This window comes from Magallana gigas, chromosome 5 (assembly GCF_963853765.1).
Source record: "Magallana gigas chromosome 5, xbMagGiga1.1, whole genome shotgun sequence".
Taxonomy (NCBI): Eukaryota; Metazoa; Mollusca; class Bivalvia; order Ostreida; family Ostreidae; genus Magallana; species Magallana gigas.
In genome coordinates this window covers 35,389,068-35,407,846 of record NC_088857.1, presented here as the reverse complement: position 1 = coordinate 35,407,846, position 18,779 = coordinate 35,389,068, and the positions used below count along the sequence as shown (strand labels likewise).

Below are 18,779 nucleotides of genomic sequence, written 5' to 3'. Positions count from 1 at the left end.
CCGACGCAAAGCGGATTATAAAGCGTAAATTCCCTAACCCAGGTTATACTCATATAACTTGGGTGGACATTGAGTTCATTTCTTAAATGACATGAATTCTACAGCAAACCGTACGCGCATAATTTACACGCATGTAACAATTCGTTGTGTTACCCGCTGCTAATTGTGTTGCTAACGCTGAGGGTAATAGATAACCAAGCTTTAAGCCTACAATAATGCTATAAATTAATTTCACTACATTCTGCTTAGTTAGAATAATCAAACTGTGTCTCGAGACAGGCCTTAACCACAATTAAAATGCCTCCCATATACTCATAATGTAGCAGAAAATTGCAGAATCGCTCAGAAACGATTTTGGAGAAAATTAATGAAACTGCATTGAAAATAACAGTCAAATTATATATTACAAACCATGTTGACATTCACAACTCTTGGTATTTTTCATATTAATGCACTGAGTTAAAGTTATCTCCCATATTTTCTTTGAACAGAATATATATATAGCAAATTTCCAATGAAAATTTACGCACATTTGTATTATCGATTTTGAGTTAATCCATGCAAATGTGGTATTGTGGAAACATAAACTAAAGAGCCTCCAGTGATTTAGCATGAATGTAATGCTCATGTGCAAAATTGTAAAATACCGTAAAAAAAATCCAGATGATTTCTGGAATTTTTAAAAAAATTTTTGTTGATATTTAATTAGCGAAACTTGATTGAGAAAAAATTTTAAGAATTGGAAATCTTCAAGTACCAATTGTGTTTAAAATATATAAAACGAAAGACAGCACTCTTCCGATTTCTCGGTATTAAAGCTAAAAAATTTGAGTCTATTATTTTAATATTGTAGTATAGATTGGATACTTCAAGTATCTCTGAAATGCTTTTATTTTTTTTAGAAACTTCTTTGCTTTTTTAAAGAGGTTTTTCCTTAAATGCGTTGGTTGCAACTTAGACATTTCTATGACTTCGACCTTTCTATGTTTACTGCAAGGCAATGCAATAGATGACGAATATGATAAAACCTGTCACAAGGAGTCAGGAAGACAACTATATTCCCAAACAAAACTATTTATATAATATTATAACCTTTAATGTATGGATGCATGATCAACATATTGTACATTTACCTACGATCATAACAGCGAGTAACTATCTTTACCTGTGTGGCAGTGAGTAATATATCCGTGGGGCTCTTGACAATGGTTTGTTCGTATAACTCACTCCCATCATGTCCAAGTTCATGAACTTCATACTGGTACTTTTGTAGTCCCGACAAATCATCGGCCCAGCCACCCCAAGTCATATCCACCGTGGTCTGAAAATTACAGGATTAAATCCGTTCAATAGTGTTTGAATTTCAAGAGTATTAACAAGTACTTTGTAAAACATGTATGTGTCTCTAATGGTTTTCAACAAAACCGAGACACAACTGAGAATAAGAATTGTATAAACTGTAAATTCCTTATTTTACGCGGGTACTTAATTCCGCAACTCCAATGTTTTGTATCAAATCTCAAGAATATAAAATCCTGAGCATCAATTTTTTGTTTAAATTTCTTATAGTTCAAAATTGTCTGAACAATAATGTGAGATTTTATAAACCATGAGGTTTGCTCCTCACGATTTTACGCGGTTATAAAATTTCTCACTTTTCATTAGGAATCTTCAGTAATACAGTCGTTTTATCACTAAGAAGGGTGAAAATATTAAGTATGCTCTCTACCTTTATCCCAAGCATTGAGATATATACCAGCAGGTAAGGGAAAGAGAGGAAGACCAAAACGGAGATGGAAAAGATCAGCAGAGAAAGAAATGAGGAAGAGCAACTGGACATGCACACAGGAGATGGGTGTAAGAAAAACAAGCATGAATTGAGCGACCCTGGTGATAGCCTGTGTGCTGATCAAACCACAAAGACTAAGTAAAAGTAAGTAAGTAATGGTTATAAGTCAAAAACTGTCCATTCTGTGAGATATTGTACAGTTTGAGGTGCACTCGCACAGAAGACAGTACAATATCTGACAGAATTGGCAGTTTAAGGCTTAAACCAGTAACTTACTTTAAATATTTTGTCTTTTCATTGCTTATCAATAGTTTTTATGATCGTTCTGCATCATTTCATTTACCATGCCCTATCCAAAAAGTTTACAATAAGCACTGGGCCAAAATGGATCATTCTGCATTTAGGTATGTCAATAAACTACATAATGAATAAAGGAAAAGTTGTCAATTAAATTTAGTTTTTCTGCATTGGTCCTATTATTCCACATTGCGTCATAAAAAAGCATGCGCAAAAGTAAGCTTAGTTTGAAACCCCCACTTTGGTCATTTTTGTACTAACAACTTACAGTAGAGGATGGTGTGATTCTGTAGAATTAAAATGTTCTTTTATAAATGTAGTACACGGAATTATGAATGTTCAATTTGATTAAAAATTCTTTTTCGACCCAATTTTAAAAGGATGACCCTTGTCTAGCACTTCCAACTACAGTGAGTAAATTTATGTTTTTAAAATTCATGCAATACTGTGGAATCATTAGAATTCGTGGTGGCCCAATTTTCGTGGGTAGCCCTCCCCCACAAATTTACGTCCTCCACGAAAACAAGTTTTGAAAGAGTTATTAAAACTGAAAACTAACACATCCACGAAATTACATCCCCACGAATAAGCAAAAAACCAACAATCCACGAAAATTGGCCCCTACGAATTTAAATGATTCCATAGTATGTTAGTACAGGTAGTTTGATTTTCCAAAATTTTCTCTTCATGCATGGATCTGTTAATTTCAATTCTTATGGATATTCTTCGCAGTTTGCACATGAGCGCTAATAAATTCCTGTGAAAAAAGAGAGATCAGTAGTTGTGGGTTTTTTAAATCTCCTTTGTATTTCTATAAGTTTGTGTTTTACCCCAACTATCTGTAACTGTCCAGCATGTCACCTGTAGCCTTCTAATAAGTGGAAACTTATTGGACAGCCACAGGTAACTTATTGGAGGGCTGAAGGACAATAAGAAATTTTCTTGACTCAGTTTAACAAAGGATAACGCAACAAATATGTTTTAAGTAAATGTAAGTAACACTTGAACATACAGATTCAGTCAGATCTGGAACAGTGAGGAATTGGGGATTGTCTATCCCTTGCTCGAGGTTGTGGTAGGGGGGAACCAAGTCCCAGTGGTATTCAAACTCCCTCTCTGTTGTCTTTCCTTTAAAGGGGTGGTACTCTATCTTGTTTCTTGCTTCCCTGTTCTTCACCTTCACATAACCACCAGTTGTTGCTTGTAGGGAGAAAAATACTCTAAAAAAGGTTTAATAAGTTAATGAATGAATATTATAAATTAAGTGATGTATGAGAGAAAACCTTTTTTATATCATCAATCTGAACAAAATAAAAATTATACCTTATACAAATAATAATAAACTGACCAACCAAAATTTTAAGATATTGGGGAAAAAAAATTAAAATTTTGCTTGTGGTTTCACATGTGGTTTCAAGTAAATGAATTTATCCTAACCATATAATCAACTAGAATAATTGGCATTTATAAAATGAAATTTGGATAAATTTTAGAAGAGGGAATTTCAATGGATATATTATCAATCTTTTCTTTTTGGGTGTTGGATACAAGTCTACAATTGTATTTATTTACTATAATTAATACATTTATAGATTTTTGTGAATATTCTTTTTGTTTTTTCAATCTTCTAACCCAATTTTCCTTAAAAAGTATTGGAAAACAACCCATAACAATAATATAGTCTCAAGTTAATAAAAGAATATCTATTAAGTGAAAATTGACATGTTCAGAAGCTTCTCATTGTATTTTGTATCAGCTTAAATTCAATCATAAATCTTAAGGAGGATTAGAAAATCACTTAAGCCAATGAATTGGTTCTCAAATGTGTGTGTGCTTGTCATTATTAAAAAATTAGTTTACATGTACATAGTTTGGAAACAATTGAACATCAATGTACATACTGGTCATCATGCTTGAAGCCTTGTAGTGAGCTCTTCAGGTCTTCAAAGGTTCTCTTACAGGAGAAGGCCGTTGAAACAGGAGCGGCCTCAGATACCCCCTCACAGTTATGTGTCAGCTCAGCTATCTTGGATCCCCCTGCAATTTCATGTCAGGTAGAGGTTTTATGTTAAATGACTATATTCTTATAACAATAAACAAACATTTAAATGCAAAATAAATAACATATATTAAGTAACAAGAGATGTTTGTGAAACACTTATGCCCTCCTCCCTTGGAAACATCCACAAAGAAAATGGATGTAAACTGCAAATAACTGGAATTTTTCTAAGTCCAAGGAGTATAACTCTGCCGAAAATTGCTCTATCATACCCAAAATCAAACTTGACCTAGATTTTATTTAGATAAACCTATATACGAAATTTCATATCAATATGTGCACCCTCTGCAAAGAAAATGACCGGAAACTGCAATTAACTGGAATTTTTCTATGTCCAAGAGCCATTACTCTATTGAAAATTGCTCGATCATACCCAATATTTAACTTGACCTAGATATTATCATGATTAACCTGTATACCAAATTTCATTCAAATATGTTCCTCCTCTGCGAAGAAAATCAGCAGAAACTGCAAATAACTGGAATTTTTCTACAACCAAGAGCCATAACTCTGTCGATGATTGCTCGATCGTACCCAATATCAAACTTGACCTAGATATTATCATGATAAACCTGTATACCAAATTTCATTTCAATATGTTCATCCTCTGCGAAGAAAATGTGCGGCAACTGCAGATAACTGGAATTTTTCTACGTCCAAGGGCCATAACTCTGTTGAAAATTGCTCGATCGTACCCAATATCGAACTTGACCTTGATCTTATCATGATAAACCTGTATACCAAATTTCATTTCAATATGTTCATCCTCTGCGAAGAAAATATGTGTGGAAACTGCAGATAACTGGTATTTTTCTACGTCCAAGGGCCATAACTCTGTCGAAAATTGCTCGATCGTACCCAATATCGAACTTGACCTCTGGGAAGAAAATGAATGGAAACTGTTGGTGGACCGGCCGACAGACAGCAGCAAAGCAATATGCCCTCCCTTCTTCGAAGGGGGGCATAATAATATAATGCACAATACACATCAAATGAAATAACTTTGTTGTTTAGATGTTAAATCTCCCTTTTAATCTCATCTTATCCAATTTAAAAATTGTAGTGAGTGAGGGAAATTCCACTAAACACCACAACATTTAAATCTGATGGGTCCTGTACTACATTGCAATATTAATAGAAGGAAAAACCAATTCTCCAATTATGGAATTAACTAAAACTGCATGCATTTGAATTGACACTAGGTTAGCTTTTTAAAAAGCTAAGAAAGTCATCATCAAGGAATATTAACTTTTAGGTCAAAAGTGAATACATAATCTACTGAAATACAATATATTATAATAGTTTCCTGAACAATCATAATATGTGGGTGTACAAAGTTTTTAATGACTGTAGGTGGGAGACAAGCATGTAGCTGTGTACGACATACAATGTATGAGTGTTCACCCATATATCTTTATAAAATAATCTACCACAACTGTGCATGTTGTCTTAAATTGTAACTTTGCATGTACATGTATTACTCTCTGAATTCTTTGGTCCCTTGTCGCAAACCACTGCCAACATATCTTTTAGCTAGCTCCCATCTGACTTACAGAGAAAGAGATATGTGTGGACTAGGGACCATGACTGCAGATGATACACGTGCATGGTCAGTCCTCCAATATAGAAGCGTGACTAAAATGCACAGTTTGACCTAGACACTGACCAGTTTCATAACTTATTGGAATTTCCCTAACACAAACTATAATCTACAATTCCTTCGCAGAATTCCAATCTATGCAACCACATTCAAAGTTTCATCCTAACATAATTAGTCAGCCTACAGGCTGTGAATTCTGTGTCTTCAATTAAGCTAAAATCTTACCCCTGACTTGTCGTAGTTTAGTGGTAGCAAACTTGATTCCAAATCTGTAATCTGTGACGTAATGGTCCAGACCGGTGATATCTGGTGGTGCAGCAGGAAGTTGGAAGAGTGCATCCCATTTAGTGACAGCCCTCTCCCAGATGACATTGTTGGTCCACATGATGGGCTGTGGGGGTGCTTCATTCAGATCTGCAGGGTTTGCTAGGATACTGCCTGATGGGTCCTCTAACTTGCACTCATTCTCCATTATTGATGCCTCCGTAACAACTTTAAAGGTATAAGATGATGCACAAGTAACAGTCAAAGTTTGAAGAACAATTTTTAATTGTTTAAGGTTTTCTTTTTGCAGACATCAACCAGATGAAAACTATAGCATTATGCCTAATACATATGAATGAAGAAAAAAATTCTAATAGCTGGCAACAATTTTCAAAAAGATATGTCTTTAGCAATTGTCTTCATGGCTTATATTGTTCACAGTGGTGTTGTTGTAGCTAATTTTGTTAACAGCAGCATTATTGTGGCTTACTTTGTTCACAGCAGCATTATTGTGGCTTACTTTGTTCACAGCAGTGTTATTGTGGCTTACTTTGTTCACAGCAGCATTATTGTGGCTTACTTTATTATCAGTGGTTTTTTGTGGCTTACTTTGTTCAGTGGTGTTATTGTGGCTTACTTTGTTAACAGTGGTGTTATTGTGGCTTACTTTGTTCACAGAGTTGTTATTGTGGCTTACTTTGTTAAGTGGTGTTATTGTGGCTTATTTTGTTCACAGTGGTGTTATTGTGGCTTACTTTGTTAACAGTGGTGTTAGTGTGGCTTACTTTGTTCACAGAGTTGTTATTGTGGCTTACTTTGTTAACAGTGGTGTTATTGTGGCTTCCTTTGTTAACAGTGGTGTTATTGTGGCTTCCTTTGTTAACAGTGGTGTTAGTGTGGCTTATTTGTTCAGCAATATATATTATGACTTACTTTGTTCACAGTAGTATGTTATGGATTTTTCATTGTGATGTCATAGTTTCATATTTAGTTCACAGTGTATTATGACTTACTTTGTTCACAATGGTGCCCGGTGAAGCCTGCAGAACACTGACACTTAGAGGCCAAGCCATCCGTACAAGTCCCCGGGAAACACCGGGTACTGTCTGATCTCCAGGAACAAGCCTCTGGAAAAAACAATTCAAAGTCAAATTATACATGATATAATTATAATGTTATGATATGCAACTTCATTATATGATGAAGAACCTATCGTAAAGAATAATTTTGATAATTTGTGACTAGCTCTTTGTGAAATCTTAAATAACCACAGGCTGATACAGTATGCACATTACATATACACAAATATATATGCATTAATAACATATTTCTTAATCTGTATGTTCATCAAGTACATAAATATATAGCGATATATATAATACCAATCTCAAATTTCTAGATGAGAATTAAAGAATGTATTTTGAAATTGTGCATTTTCATGAGCTTCCTTACGTTCACATTTGGTTTTTCCACTAGGGACTGGGGTATATGCCCTGTAATAGTCCTTCTCTGCCACCTCTCCATCGCAATAGACACATATGTTGTCTCCTGGTGCTGTGCAACGTCGATCATTGCAGCGAACTATAGGGGGGCAGACTGAAACAAGAAAACATTGACAATGTCAGAATTCTGCCAATTCAGTTATGGTACTCTTTACTCAATATGCATACATACATGAACACATTCTCTTTTTACTCAAAAGGTAATGTCTGCAAGATCATGAAGATAAGATCAAATATTGCTAATTACTTTTGCAGTATGGTCCATCTCCATAGAAACCATCATTGCAGTTGGTGCAAGTCTCTGGTGAGGAACATGATCCTCCACTGTTCCGCTCCACTGATCCGTCTCGCCTCAGAATTCTGTCGCTAGAGTAATACTGGGTACATGCTCCCGTAGGATTTATCTTTCCATCACAAATGGCTGAGAAAGTAATATGGAGTATGCAGTTATAAAGGTCTTGGTGATTTCAAATGCTGAAGAATTGACATTTAACTTGAGGTGATTACCATAAGCAAAATGTCATATCATCAAAGTATAGTAAATTAGAAATAGAGGAACCCAGTAATGGATACAATGCACTACTTCATCATTACTATTATTGTGTAATAAATATCTTATTAAGGTCTTCCGTTCCAACGGAAGACCTTACTATTATTATGCTGGTTAAGATTATTCTTCTTATTTTTCTTCCTATATAGATGCAAACTTTGAGGCTTCATATTGTGCTCATTTCTGAACGGTTTTGCTCCAATTTTCAGGGCTAACAGACTTTACAAAACACTATCTTAATCAATTCATAAATTTTCGAATTCCTTTTCCGTTAACAAGTTATTCCCCTTTTAAAAATGTATAGGGCCTTTGATTTCCAGACAAAGGCTCTGAGACTATGCAGGGAATAGGAATCCAATGAATTTGGATAAAAGAGACATTGTAGTTGTGCACATCGGTTTTTGTTTTTGGATTACATTTTTCATTTAGGAAAAGGTAGGGGGTCAAAAAACAGGATTCCAAAAAATGCTAACATTTAGACATATTTTACTTTGTATCTTTTAAACGAAAAATATTTCGTTAAAATATGTAGAATATTAAATTAATAACTCAAAAACGGTTAGGATTTTTATGAATCTAAAAAAGCATGGTCTCCATGGAATGATTTTATCAATCATCTGGCAGTTTAGAACTAACTCGTGTACAATAATACATCACTCTTATGTTTCTAATGTTTTTCGTTTTTTTTGGTTTGTTTGTTTGTTTTTTATTTGGTTTGTTTGTTGTTTTTGTTTTGGGTTTCTTTGGGGTTTTTTTCCAATGGATTGTAGTTTTACTGCTTAGGCATTCTGAGACTGTCTCATAACTATCACAAGCAACTACTCTACTCTTTATTTTATATTACAATATGGGATGAAAATGTAAGAGCGAATATTTCATAAAATGATTTCTATATTCAACCTTTGTTTACAATATAATAAATAAATAACAAAAATAAATGAATGGCCGGTGAAGAAAGAAATCAATTCACCATTCAAACTCTGAATGAATGAAGCTAATCTACGAAATATTTACCATGATTGCAAGATGTGAAATCGTCGGAGTAAGTGGAATAACCATCACAGCAAAACAGCTTATGTTTTGTCACAGATCTGAAGAAATAAAGGGAAGGAAAATTCAAACATATGTATTATGCGTAACCACGTTAACGTTAAATGAATTTAACGTTTGACCTAAACAGAGAATTGTTACAGTGTTTGATTATTCACCAGGCGAATCCAATCCGTTTCCTAAAAGAATGTTTCAGATTCAGGCGATGAACCAACAAATTGGCGCGAAAAAGCAAAAAAGTGTTGTATTTCAAACCCGATTTGAAATCACATTGGCCTTGGACCACTGAGCGGGTTGAGATACATACCTGTATGTGGTGCATCGGCCCCATTTCCAAAACGAACATTTTCTTTTATATTTTTCCTTTTCCGTCCATGATTCTTTACAAACGTGTGCACTGAAACAAAAAATACAATATAATATCATGGCAAAGATAAAAACGAGTATTATAGATGAAATACGCGGAAAGAATATCTGTTAAATTAATACTGGCGTCAGTATAGAACCTGACGGCACGTTACAAGATTTGTCAATTGTATGTAAAATGATTTAAAGATACAACAAAATGTGGGTCACAAGAAACTGCAGCTATACTTAATATTGACTTTTACATGCACACACGCACATAACTATGGTATGCAAAATTCACAAAATTTAAGTCAATAAACTAGGATTATTGGTTGTAAACTATAGCTCATATAGGCCTAGTTTAACAGAACGACGTTATTCTATATTTCTTATCTTTAAACCATAGTTATCGCGATCATCCCACTTTTTCTCGCAGCAACTGTTTTTTAAAAATTTACATATAAAAAAATGAATTATCATGGAGTTGCCCCCCCCCCCCCTTTTTTGGGAGTAGGAAAAGAATTGGTAAGAAAAAACAGAAGTTAGGAGTGAAATCGAAGTTATAGACTACGCCAGCCCCCCCCCCCCCCCCCCCCCCAACGGATTAGATTTTGAAGATTTTAGATTTTTTTTTTTTTGCTTGTCAACATTTTTTGGATGAGTCTGCCCCCCCCCCACTTTCAGAAACGATGCTACGTGCCTGTAAATATAATTATATTTATATACAGTAATGTAATAAATATCAGTCATGTAATGTGATCATAATTAAAATATATCCCGTTTGTCAAAAAAATAACTTTGAAATTACGGAAGTGTATGTTATTACAAATTGTGAATTTGTTAGAAAAAATTAATTTTCTAAACGCAAATCCAAAATACAGCATCTATTCAGTAATGTTAAATAATGAGGAAATTGATATCTCAACGCTTACTTGTAAAACAATGAATTGCTCCCCCACTCTACATTCATGCCTATCCAGATTTTTTTCCCCGGAGGGGAGGGGGGGGGCGAGGAATACTGACCGTGTTTGCCGGGGGGGGGGGGGGGTCCGAGACCTATTTCGGTAACTTTACTATATATATGAATTTAATAAATTTGAATTTCCTACAGAATCCCCTTCGACCTCGCATGACATTATCTCATTTATACCGGTATTACATTGTATAGCAACCCTCAAGTTCGTTTTGTCCAACAACTAGCAAGTGTTTCAAACCTTTCTTAAGATAATAATAAATATAAAACAAAACTCGTATTAAGCACATGCATGAACATGCATGTAATACAAATGCCCAACTACATCACTTTTACCAAGTTTCAAAATCCAAACATCAATAAATTCCAAACAAACTCTATCTTGAAAAGCTCAGGCATTTTAAGTAAATGAATTACTAAGTATATCTTGTTGATGATTGTAAATTTCTATGTACTTGGATATTGAATGCGCTGTTTAGCACCTATTATCAAGACCCTGGGGTGCCTAATGTATACATTATATCCTGTTTACTGTATCCATAAAAACAAAATTGAATGGCACTCCTGCAATTCAAAACATAAAAACTCAACAAATAACTTTTTGTACAAGATTTAAATTCTGTGATAGAATCACTCCCCTTTTTTGGGTGTGTGATCGTTTATTTAAACAAACATTGTGAGAATTAGGCCCTTCTTCTGCTTTAAACAAGTTAATACATTTCCCTATTTTTAAGATGTATATTCTATATATACTATATAACAAGTATATTCTATATTTTTTATATCTATAATTCTATTTCATTATTTGGGGTGATAAAAATATTGAGCTCTAGCTGTGTTTAATTTACTATTGCTAGTATATGTAGGTATATTCTGAAGAGCAGAATCAATAAATGTAATAATCAGCAACGAGTTGAATATAACATTGAGGTTTTTTTTTCTATATTGCTATATATATGTGTCAACATTTTTATCATTTCTCGCTGCTTTCTGCTACATGTATGACGTTTCAAATTTGATCTGAATTAAATTTACTTGAAAATAATTTTACCTGTTTAATACTGGTATTACACTTAATTTCATATTCCTGTATCAATTCGTCATGAACCATACGAGTTTAAACGAAACAACTAGGCTATATATATTACATGCTGAATTTTTTCGAATTATGCGATGATTGAGCTACCCTCGACGTGAAGGTACTCAGTGGATATTGTACTTCCCGGTTGCAATAAATCATCGTTTTAATCTCAAAATCAACAATAAAATATCTCATAATATGTTGGTGGGTCGATTTACTTATTAACATACTAAATAAAGAGAAGACTTATGCTAGTTCTAGATTAAATAGTCAAAATATAGAGCGTCGGGAAGTGTAGTCCAATTCAAAACACGCTTTGACAACAGCATCAATAATTAAACTTGTATGAAAAGGAAACAAACTCTTAGCTATGGATACGAATCTAAAGTACATGTGTATCTTATGCAGATTAGAAGATTGTACTATTTCCTATATGCCTGACTCAATTTTATCACTATTACAGAAATTTTACAATGTACAATTAAGTTCACCTGCATGAAATTCTAATTTAAATTGGTCTGAAAGTAATATCAGGTACAGTATATGCATAAACTATTTCTGAGAAAGAACTTCGATCTACGCGGTGCGCTGATATTTTCTCAACTGTTTTTCATAATTTGGACGGAAATCATTCACAATCAATGATCATTCTGTTGATCATTTCTTTACACTTTTGCTACGGTGTTGTAGTTACGTGAACCAAGTTCATTCCAAGAAACTGTGTATACAGGGTTATTTTCTTCGTCCTTCGTTATTTTTTCGCCCTTCTGCACTTGCAAAAGGTTTCGCCCCGTCTTGAATTCACCCAGATCGACTTAAAATATATATAAATACACGATTCTATTAGATAAACATACAATTTTTTTTGTGTTTTAAAGCTAACTGTTGATTTAATTTAAAAAAATACGTTTAGTCTCGTAATATTTCATAAGTCGGTACACTCAAATGTGTAATGGAATTCGTCTACAGTTCTGTATTTGTGAAATAAAATGAGGAATCTTTTAAAATGGGGTGCATTCGAATGGTTATTTAAACTGTTATGCGAAATTTCGAAGAAAATAACGTCGAGTATTTTTATATATAAATTTTCCATATACATGTATACTAGTGCATGTGTGTAACTGTTCTATACTAGTATATATAGCTAGGTAACTAAGCATTACACATATTTCCATTAGATGAATGAAAAATGTTTATTGTCTCTGTAATGGGGAACTATATAAAGAAATCAGATAAATGAATGAAAATCAGAGTAATCAAAACACCAAGTACAGTAGTTATAATAATAGTCAGTGCTGTGACCCCAAGGATTTAATTAATTCGGCACTAACTGAAAACCTCACCATAAACATTTGGTTTTGTTCTGAAGAGAACGAATACCAATGAAACACCTACATTGATGGCTTGTCTCGCCAGACAGGTATTCTAAATCTATATCAGCCAGATTATAACTTATTTTCATACATGAGGACTCCTTTGTTGATGCACTTACTCAAGTTTTTCTGTTGTCTATCTTATTGAGTACACGGACAAAGCTTTCAATGGTATCTAATCAATTTGAAATGAAAGTATACATGCAATTATACTTTATTAGAGTGTAAGGCTTTATTTAACTGATGTAAGAAAAAATGGAGTTGTTACCATTTAAGACCATTGCTATTAAATTTTCAAAAATAAACTCAACCCATAATAAAAAGTTGTTGAGAAAACTTTATTTATTTACAAAATACATGGTGCTGTTTGTTCTTCTTGATTTTTCTTTACATTTTGTTGGTATCTCTAACAATTGTCTAAAATTGTATAATATATGTTATATTGTACCTCATGTACCATGTTGTATTTGGTATGAGTGAATAAACTGAATTGAATTCAACTTAATATAAACAAAACATCATTAACATGAGCGTTTTAATTATGCACATATTATATTGTGATCGGTCTTTTGGCAGAGTTGCTATCAAGCAGGCATGTTCACGAAGCTATCTTAGGACTACGGTGTGTCCTAAGTACATCTTAGGATACTTCTTATTAAGTCTGTTTCTCGAAGCTCTCCTAGCTTTAGGAACCGCCATAACTTTGCTCTAACTTTAGAACATCTCTTACCTTGTCCTAAGACCATCCTAAGGTTGTAAAATGTGTTTTGGGGATATTGTGACTGTTGTGAAGCATTTTCTTAAGACCAGTAGAATAAAACAATATTTTATACATGCAGTTCCAGCATTTTCAACAAATATCAAATTCCAAATCCTGGACGGGGGGGGGGGGGGGGGAGAAAAGTCATTTATTCTATCATATATGTTCATTTTAAAACAAAATTATGTGGAGAAAGACTCCAAACTTCTACAACCATTCTCATTTTTCACAAATACTGTCTCTGTTTGGTGATTAAATTATTCACTTATTTTCAATATCTACACTGTACACTAAGTGAGTTATATTCTTTGTTTTGGTTACTTTTGGAAATTATTCAAATGTCCTTGGCTAAAAAGTATATTTACATCGGTTTATAAAAGTCATGCGTGTATGGAAGGGAATTGCCGCCAAAATTCTATGTATCTTGCTTTTATTCTTATTATGCTTACTTCTTTATTCTTCATTACATTTTCACTTGCATGTCACTTTATTGTTTTCATATTCATGCTTATCCAATTTCACTTTGATTCTCTTTGATCCTTCATTGTTTGCTTAATTCTATGTTGCAACATTCTCCTCTTATTCGTGTAAATTCTTTCTTCTATCTCTGTTACAAAAGTGAATTCAAACACGCAAACCATAAAGCACTTTCAATAAAGACGAATACAAGTTGCATGAATTTAATGTTGCATTATGACGCCAGGCGGCAGTGTGTGCGCTACAATTGCTGCTCCCGAAGATTTATTAAAACGAAACTAACAAATGGCATAAATTTAATAAATTCGTGAAAACATCTCAAATTAAGGGCTTAGTATAGGAATATGAAATACATGTTAATATAATTAACTTTTAACAAGCCACGATATACGCAGACTTAAAAAGATATGGAGTTTTTTTGTGTACATGTAAAATGCCTCCGCGCGGTTCTAAAAAAATCAGAGGGGGGGGGGGGGGGGGGGAGGGGGGTATCTGAGAGATAATTTTGTATTAATGTTTTTGTTACATTAAAAGTTTATAATTTATCAATCTAAACTTAACCATAACAGTTTATATAACAGTTAAGTTTAAATTGATAAATTTTTAAACTTTTAATGTAACATTTTTATTGGTTGATTAAATAAGGGTGAATTTTCCATTGGGGGTGGATCTGATCTCATTCTAGATCCGCAATGCAATGATGTACCGTATACATAGGCGTCGGAACCGGGGGGGCTAGGGGGGCTTAGCCCCCCCACTTTTTTTGCAAAGTTATACCTAACCATTAGAAACATAGCATGATAGAGGGTTCAGCCCCCCCACTTTTTCTCGCAGGAAAGACTATTGTTCATAAATTTACCTTGAAAGATAGAGGGGTTAGATTCAGTAGCATACTAGCCCCCCCCCCCACGGATTAGGAATTTCATGATTTTGGAAAAAAAAAATTTGGGTAAGGAAATTTTTTTTTGATGTACACTCCCCCCCCCCCCCCCCCCCTGCCCCCACGGATTAGGTTTTCCATGATTTTGGGAATTACTTTTTTCTCAATATTTCTGAGGATTAGTCTAGCCCCCCCACTTTCAATTTGCTTCCGACGCCTATGGTATATATATATGCAGTAACAAATTATTTGCAAATTATTTGCAGGAACGCTTAATTTTTAGAAGAGGAACATGTCACAAGTACTTGTCGACAGGACTTTATTTTCATTTGAGGTGAAAAGAGGTGGGGTGATGCACGGTTCTGTCCACAGGTACCCGCGGAATATGTAGATGAAATAGAAATAAATTTAAACCAAATTTAAAGATGTTTTTGAAAAACAATAAAAGGACTGGGGTACGAAATAATTAGAAGTAGCTTTTCTTGTACTCCAGTACGTGTGAAAATTATCACTTGCATGAATCACTATGTACCTCTCGTTAGGCTACAGTACTGTGTATCCCTGATAAAATGCGATGAATTAATATCCGCGTGAAATTCCGGGTTAAAAAACATAAAACTGCAGGTTTTAAAATCTCACTTATTTTCTTTTCTAAAAGTTTTGAACTTGTGATATGAAAACTAAGTTTGGTGCACGCGATTTTATATTCTTGCGATTCGGCACAGAACGGTGGAGTCGCAGAAGTAAACGCGGTAAAATTAACGAATCTAAATTATCAGTGAATTAATTACACAATGAGTATACGAAAACAAACCAGACAGAGAGATTAAAATACGGTATGTGATATGACTGTTTATGCGTTTTGGTTTAAAATCTAAATCAAATCTAAATAAAAATTCTTATATAAAGTTCTAAATAAAAATTTTTTTTTCTTCCAAAATACAAAACATTAATAATGTATGCTTCTTATTTACACAGATTTTTGAAGTGATAAAAATGGGTATGTATCACTCACAACCATGCTTATTGTAGGTTTGTTTATTTTAATAAAAATCATGTACATGTAACTGAATGTCCATGTTTAGATTTGAAGGTGTTTAGGCTATGATACATGTAACTTAGAGACATGAACCTCATACATGTCGTCCTGATTAAATGAATAGTTGAATTGACCGACTTCCATATCAAGCTTGCGATGATGATAATTATGATACGGGTGCTAATTATGAGTGTAAGATTATATCGTCTCATAAATATAACTGATGGGCAGACTTAGAATTTTATTTTATTTTAGGAGGGGGGTCCAGTCACCCCACCACCCTTGAATATTCAAACTTTTTTAAATTCACATATGAAGTAAACCTACTGAAAATAGAACTCGACCTCCCCCCCCCCCCCCCTCCCCGGCAAACAAAATTATGAATTATCCCTTAGTACATTAACCTCCCCTCCATTTCTTGATCTGAACATATAAACATTGGAGCGAAATGTCATGGTGCGAAACATCCCACATTTAGCTAGCTACGTTGGGTTTTTTTCGGGGAGCAGCGATTGTAGCGCGCACACTGCCGCCTGGCGTCATAATGCAGCAATAAATTCATGCAACTTGTATTCGTCTTTATTGAAAGTGCTTTATGGTTTGTGTGTTTGAATTCACGTTTGTAACAGATATAGAAGAAAGAATTTACACGAATAATAAGAGAATGTTGCAACATAGAATTAAGCAAACAATGAAGGATCAAAGAGAATCAAAGTGAAATTGGATAAGCATGAATATGAAAACAATAAAGTGACATGCAAGTGTAAATGTAATGAAGAATAAAGAAGTAAGCATAATAAGAATAAAAGCAAGATACATAGAATTTTGGCGGTAATTCCCTTCCATATGCGTGATCATTTCTAATTTTTATCACTTCATTCTGGAAAAAAAAATTGGAAAAATTAGTAATGTTGAATAAACTGTATTTACACTGTATACATGTATTCTCGAGATATATTACAACTTATTTCTTATATAACAGTTTTATATGTTCGTATATATTGCAAATTTAAGGGAAAGTGGCTGTGTTTTTACGTGTGTGTGTGTTTTTTTTTTTTTACATGTAACGTTAAATTTCCTGAAAAGCGCGTGTTTATGTATTGCATGTACTTGAATGACAAGATTATCAAATGCTAATTTTCGAAGAATGCAAACGTGTTGTTTAAATAATTATTTGCTTGCAAGCCAATTCTGTCCTGATACATATTTTCTCAGTTTAAAAAATAACAGTCATTTGGATTTCGGGATGGGAGATTTTTGATTTTTTTTTTGGGGGGGGGGGGGGGGTAAAATAAATTGTTATAAGGCAGTGTTTATAAATATTTAAAAATGTATACATTAAAATTACTGGCTTTAGGTCTATTGTGTTAACTACTGACACGTACAATTTTCTCTGGCAAAATATTTAATGATTTATCCATACAAAAATCTCTCAAATTCGATCTGTATAAATAAAAGTGAAAATAAGAATGGTTGTAGGTTAGGATACCGTCACTTAAGATGTTCCTAAGTTACCGTCGAGCTACATCTAAACTGTCAATTTAAAGAAAACTAAGGAATGACTTCAATTCTACTGCGAACCGTAGGCGCATAATTTACACGTATGTAACAATTCGTTGTGTTACCCGTTGCCAAGTGTGTTGCTAACGCTGAGGGTAATAGAACAGATTATCAACTGCGTCTAAACCAATCAAATTTCAATATTTAACATGAAAGTATAATAATACGAATTGTTACATGCGCATAATTGATGCGCGTACGGCTCGCAGTAGAATTGAATTCATTCCTATAGAAAAGCAGTTTAGTTTTCTTTAAATTGACATTCAGTATAATAAAATAAATAATGCCTGTTTGGGAGGATAACAGTTAAAATCGACACCCCTCGAAAACCATTGTCAACCTCCGCTTTGCGTCGGTTGACAATGGTTTTCTCGGGGTGTCAATTTCAACTGTTACCCTCCCAAACAGGCACTATTTATATAATATTAAATAGGCTCTGTATGCTAGTTGCGGAGTAGAGATTAAAAAAAGAGGCATTAATCTATTTCTGTAACTCACTTTTACTAAAATTTTAATAGATTTATATTTGTATGGTCGTAAGTTTTACATATAATGTGCATGAATATGGATTAAAGAGAGGAAAATGTAAGTTCTAAAATTGAGTCTAATTCTACTGATATTTGGTCAGTAAATAAATAAGTTCAATTCAATTGCGTTTGCATTGGTACCTTCACTTTCAAACATGTGTCATACTAGTATACTAAATAGTATAAAATATGCATATACAATGTACTTTTAATTTACTTGGTTCATTGCATGTATGTAATAAATGGTTGCACGAAAGGGAGTATCTTTCATATCACATGATAAACAACAAAGAAAAACAGCTGAACGCGTGCAATCAATGACCATTACTAATTTATCAGAAAACGTTTGGGAATCAAATTTAAAGTTACGAAATCCAAAAGATTTTTTTCGTTGATAAATATAATGGCATTTCATCTTTAGATTTTATGCTAAAAACTGAAAACAAAACTTAAATCCTCACGTAAAATCCTTGTAAATGGAATAACTTACTTTCCTTCCTCGAGCGTCAGAAAAAAGAAACAATTTATCCACACAAAGCACTCAAGAAAGGTCCAGAGTAAAAGCCACTTCCACATGACCATGTCAGACCTGATTAATGCGACACCAGACTCTTGTCGTCTCGACTTTTACCCTATATCCTGGTTCACAT

General features: G+C 33.8%; 1 protein-coding gene across 3 annotated transcripts in view; it reads right to left on the bottom strand.

Annotated features, from left to right (window-relative positions):
• LOC105348750 (uncharacterized) overlaps positions 1–18,779 on the bottom strand; it is a 51,715-nt gene extending 32,936 nt beyond the window's left edge. For all 3 annotated transcript variants that reach the window (XM_034458280.2, XM_034458273.2, XM_034458284.2), the window contains exons 1-10: positions 18,620–18,779; positions 9,419–9,508; positions 9,076–9,152; positions 7,759–7,932; positions 7,462–7,605; positions 7,023–7,136; positions 5,971–6,237; positions 3,988–4,123; positions 3,099–3,306; positions 1,166–1,321 (exon numbers count right to left, since the gene is read on the bottom strand). In XM_034458280.2, the coding sequence (XP_034314171.2) occupies positions 1,166–1,321; positions 3,099–3,306; positions 3,988–4,123; positions 5,971–6,237; positions 7,023–7,136; positions 7,462–7,605; positions 7,759–7,932; positions 9,076–9,152; positions 9,419–9,508; positions 18,620–18,711 (1,458 nt within the window). In that variant the 5' untranslated portion in view covers positions 18,712–18,779. The remainder of the gene's footprint in view (positions 1–1,165; positions 1,322–3,098; positions 3,307–3,987; positions 4,124–5,970; positions 6,238–7,022; positions 7,137–7,461; positions 7,606–7,758; positions 7,933–9,075; positions 9,153–9,418; positions 9,509–18,619) is intronic.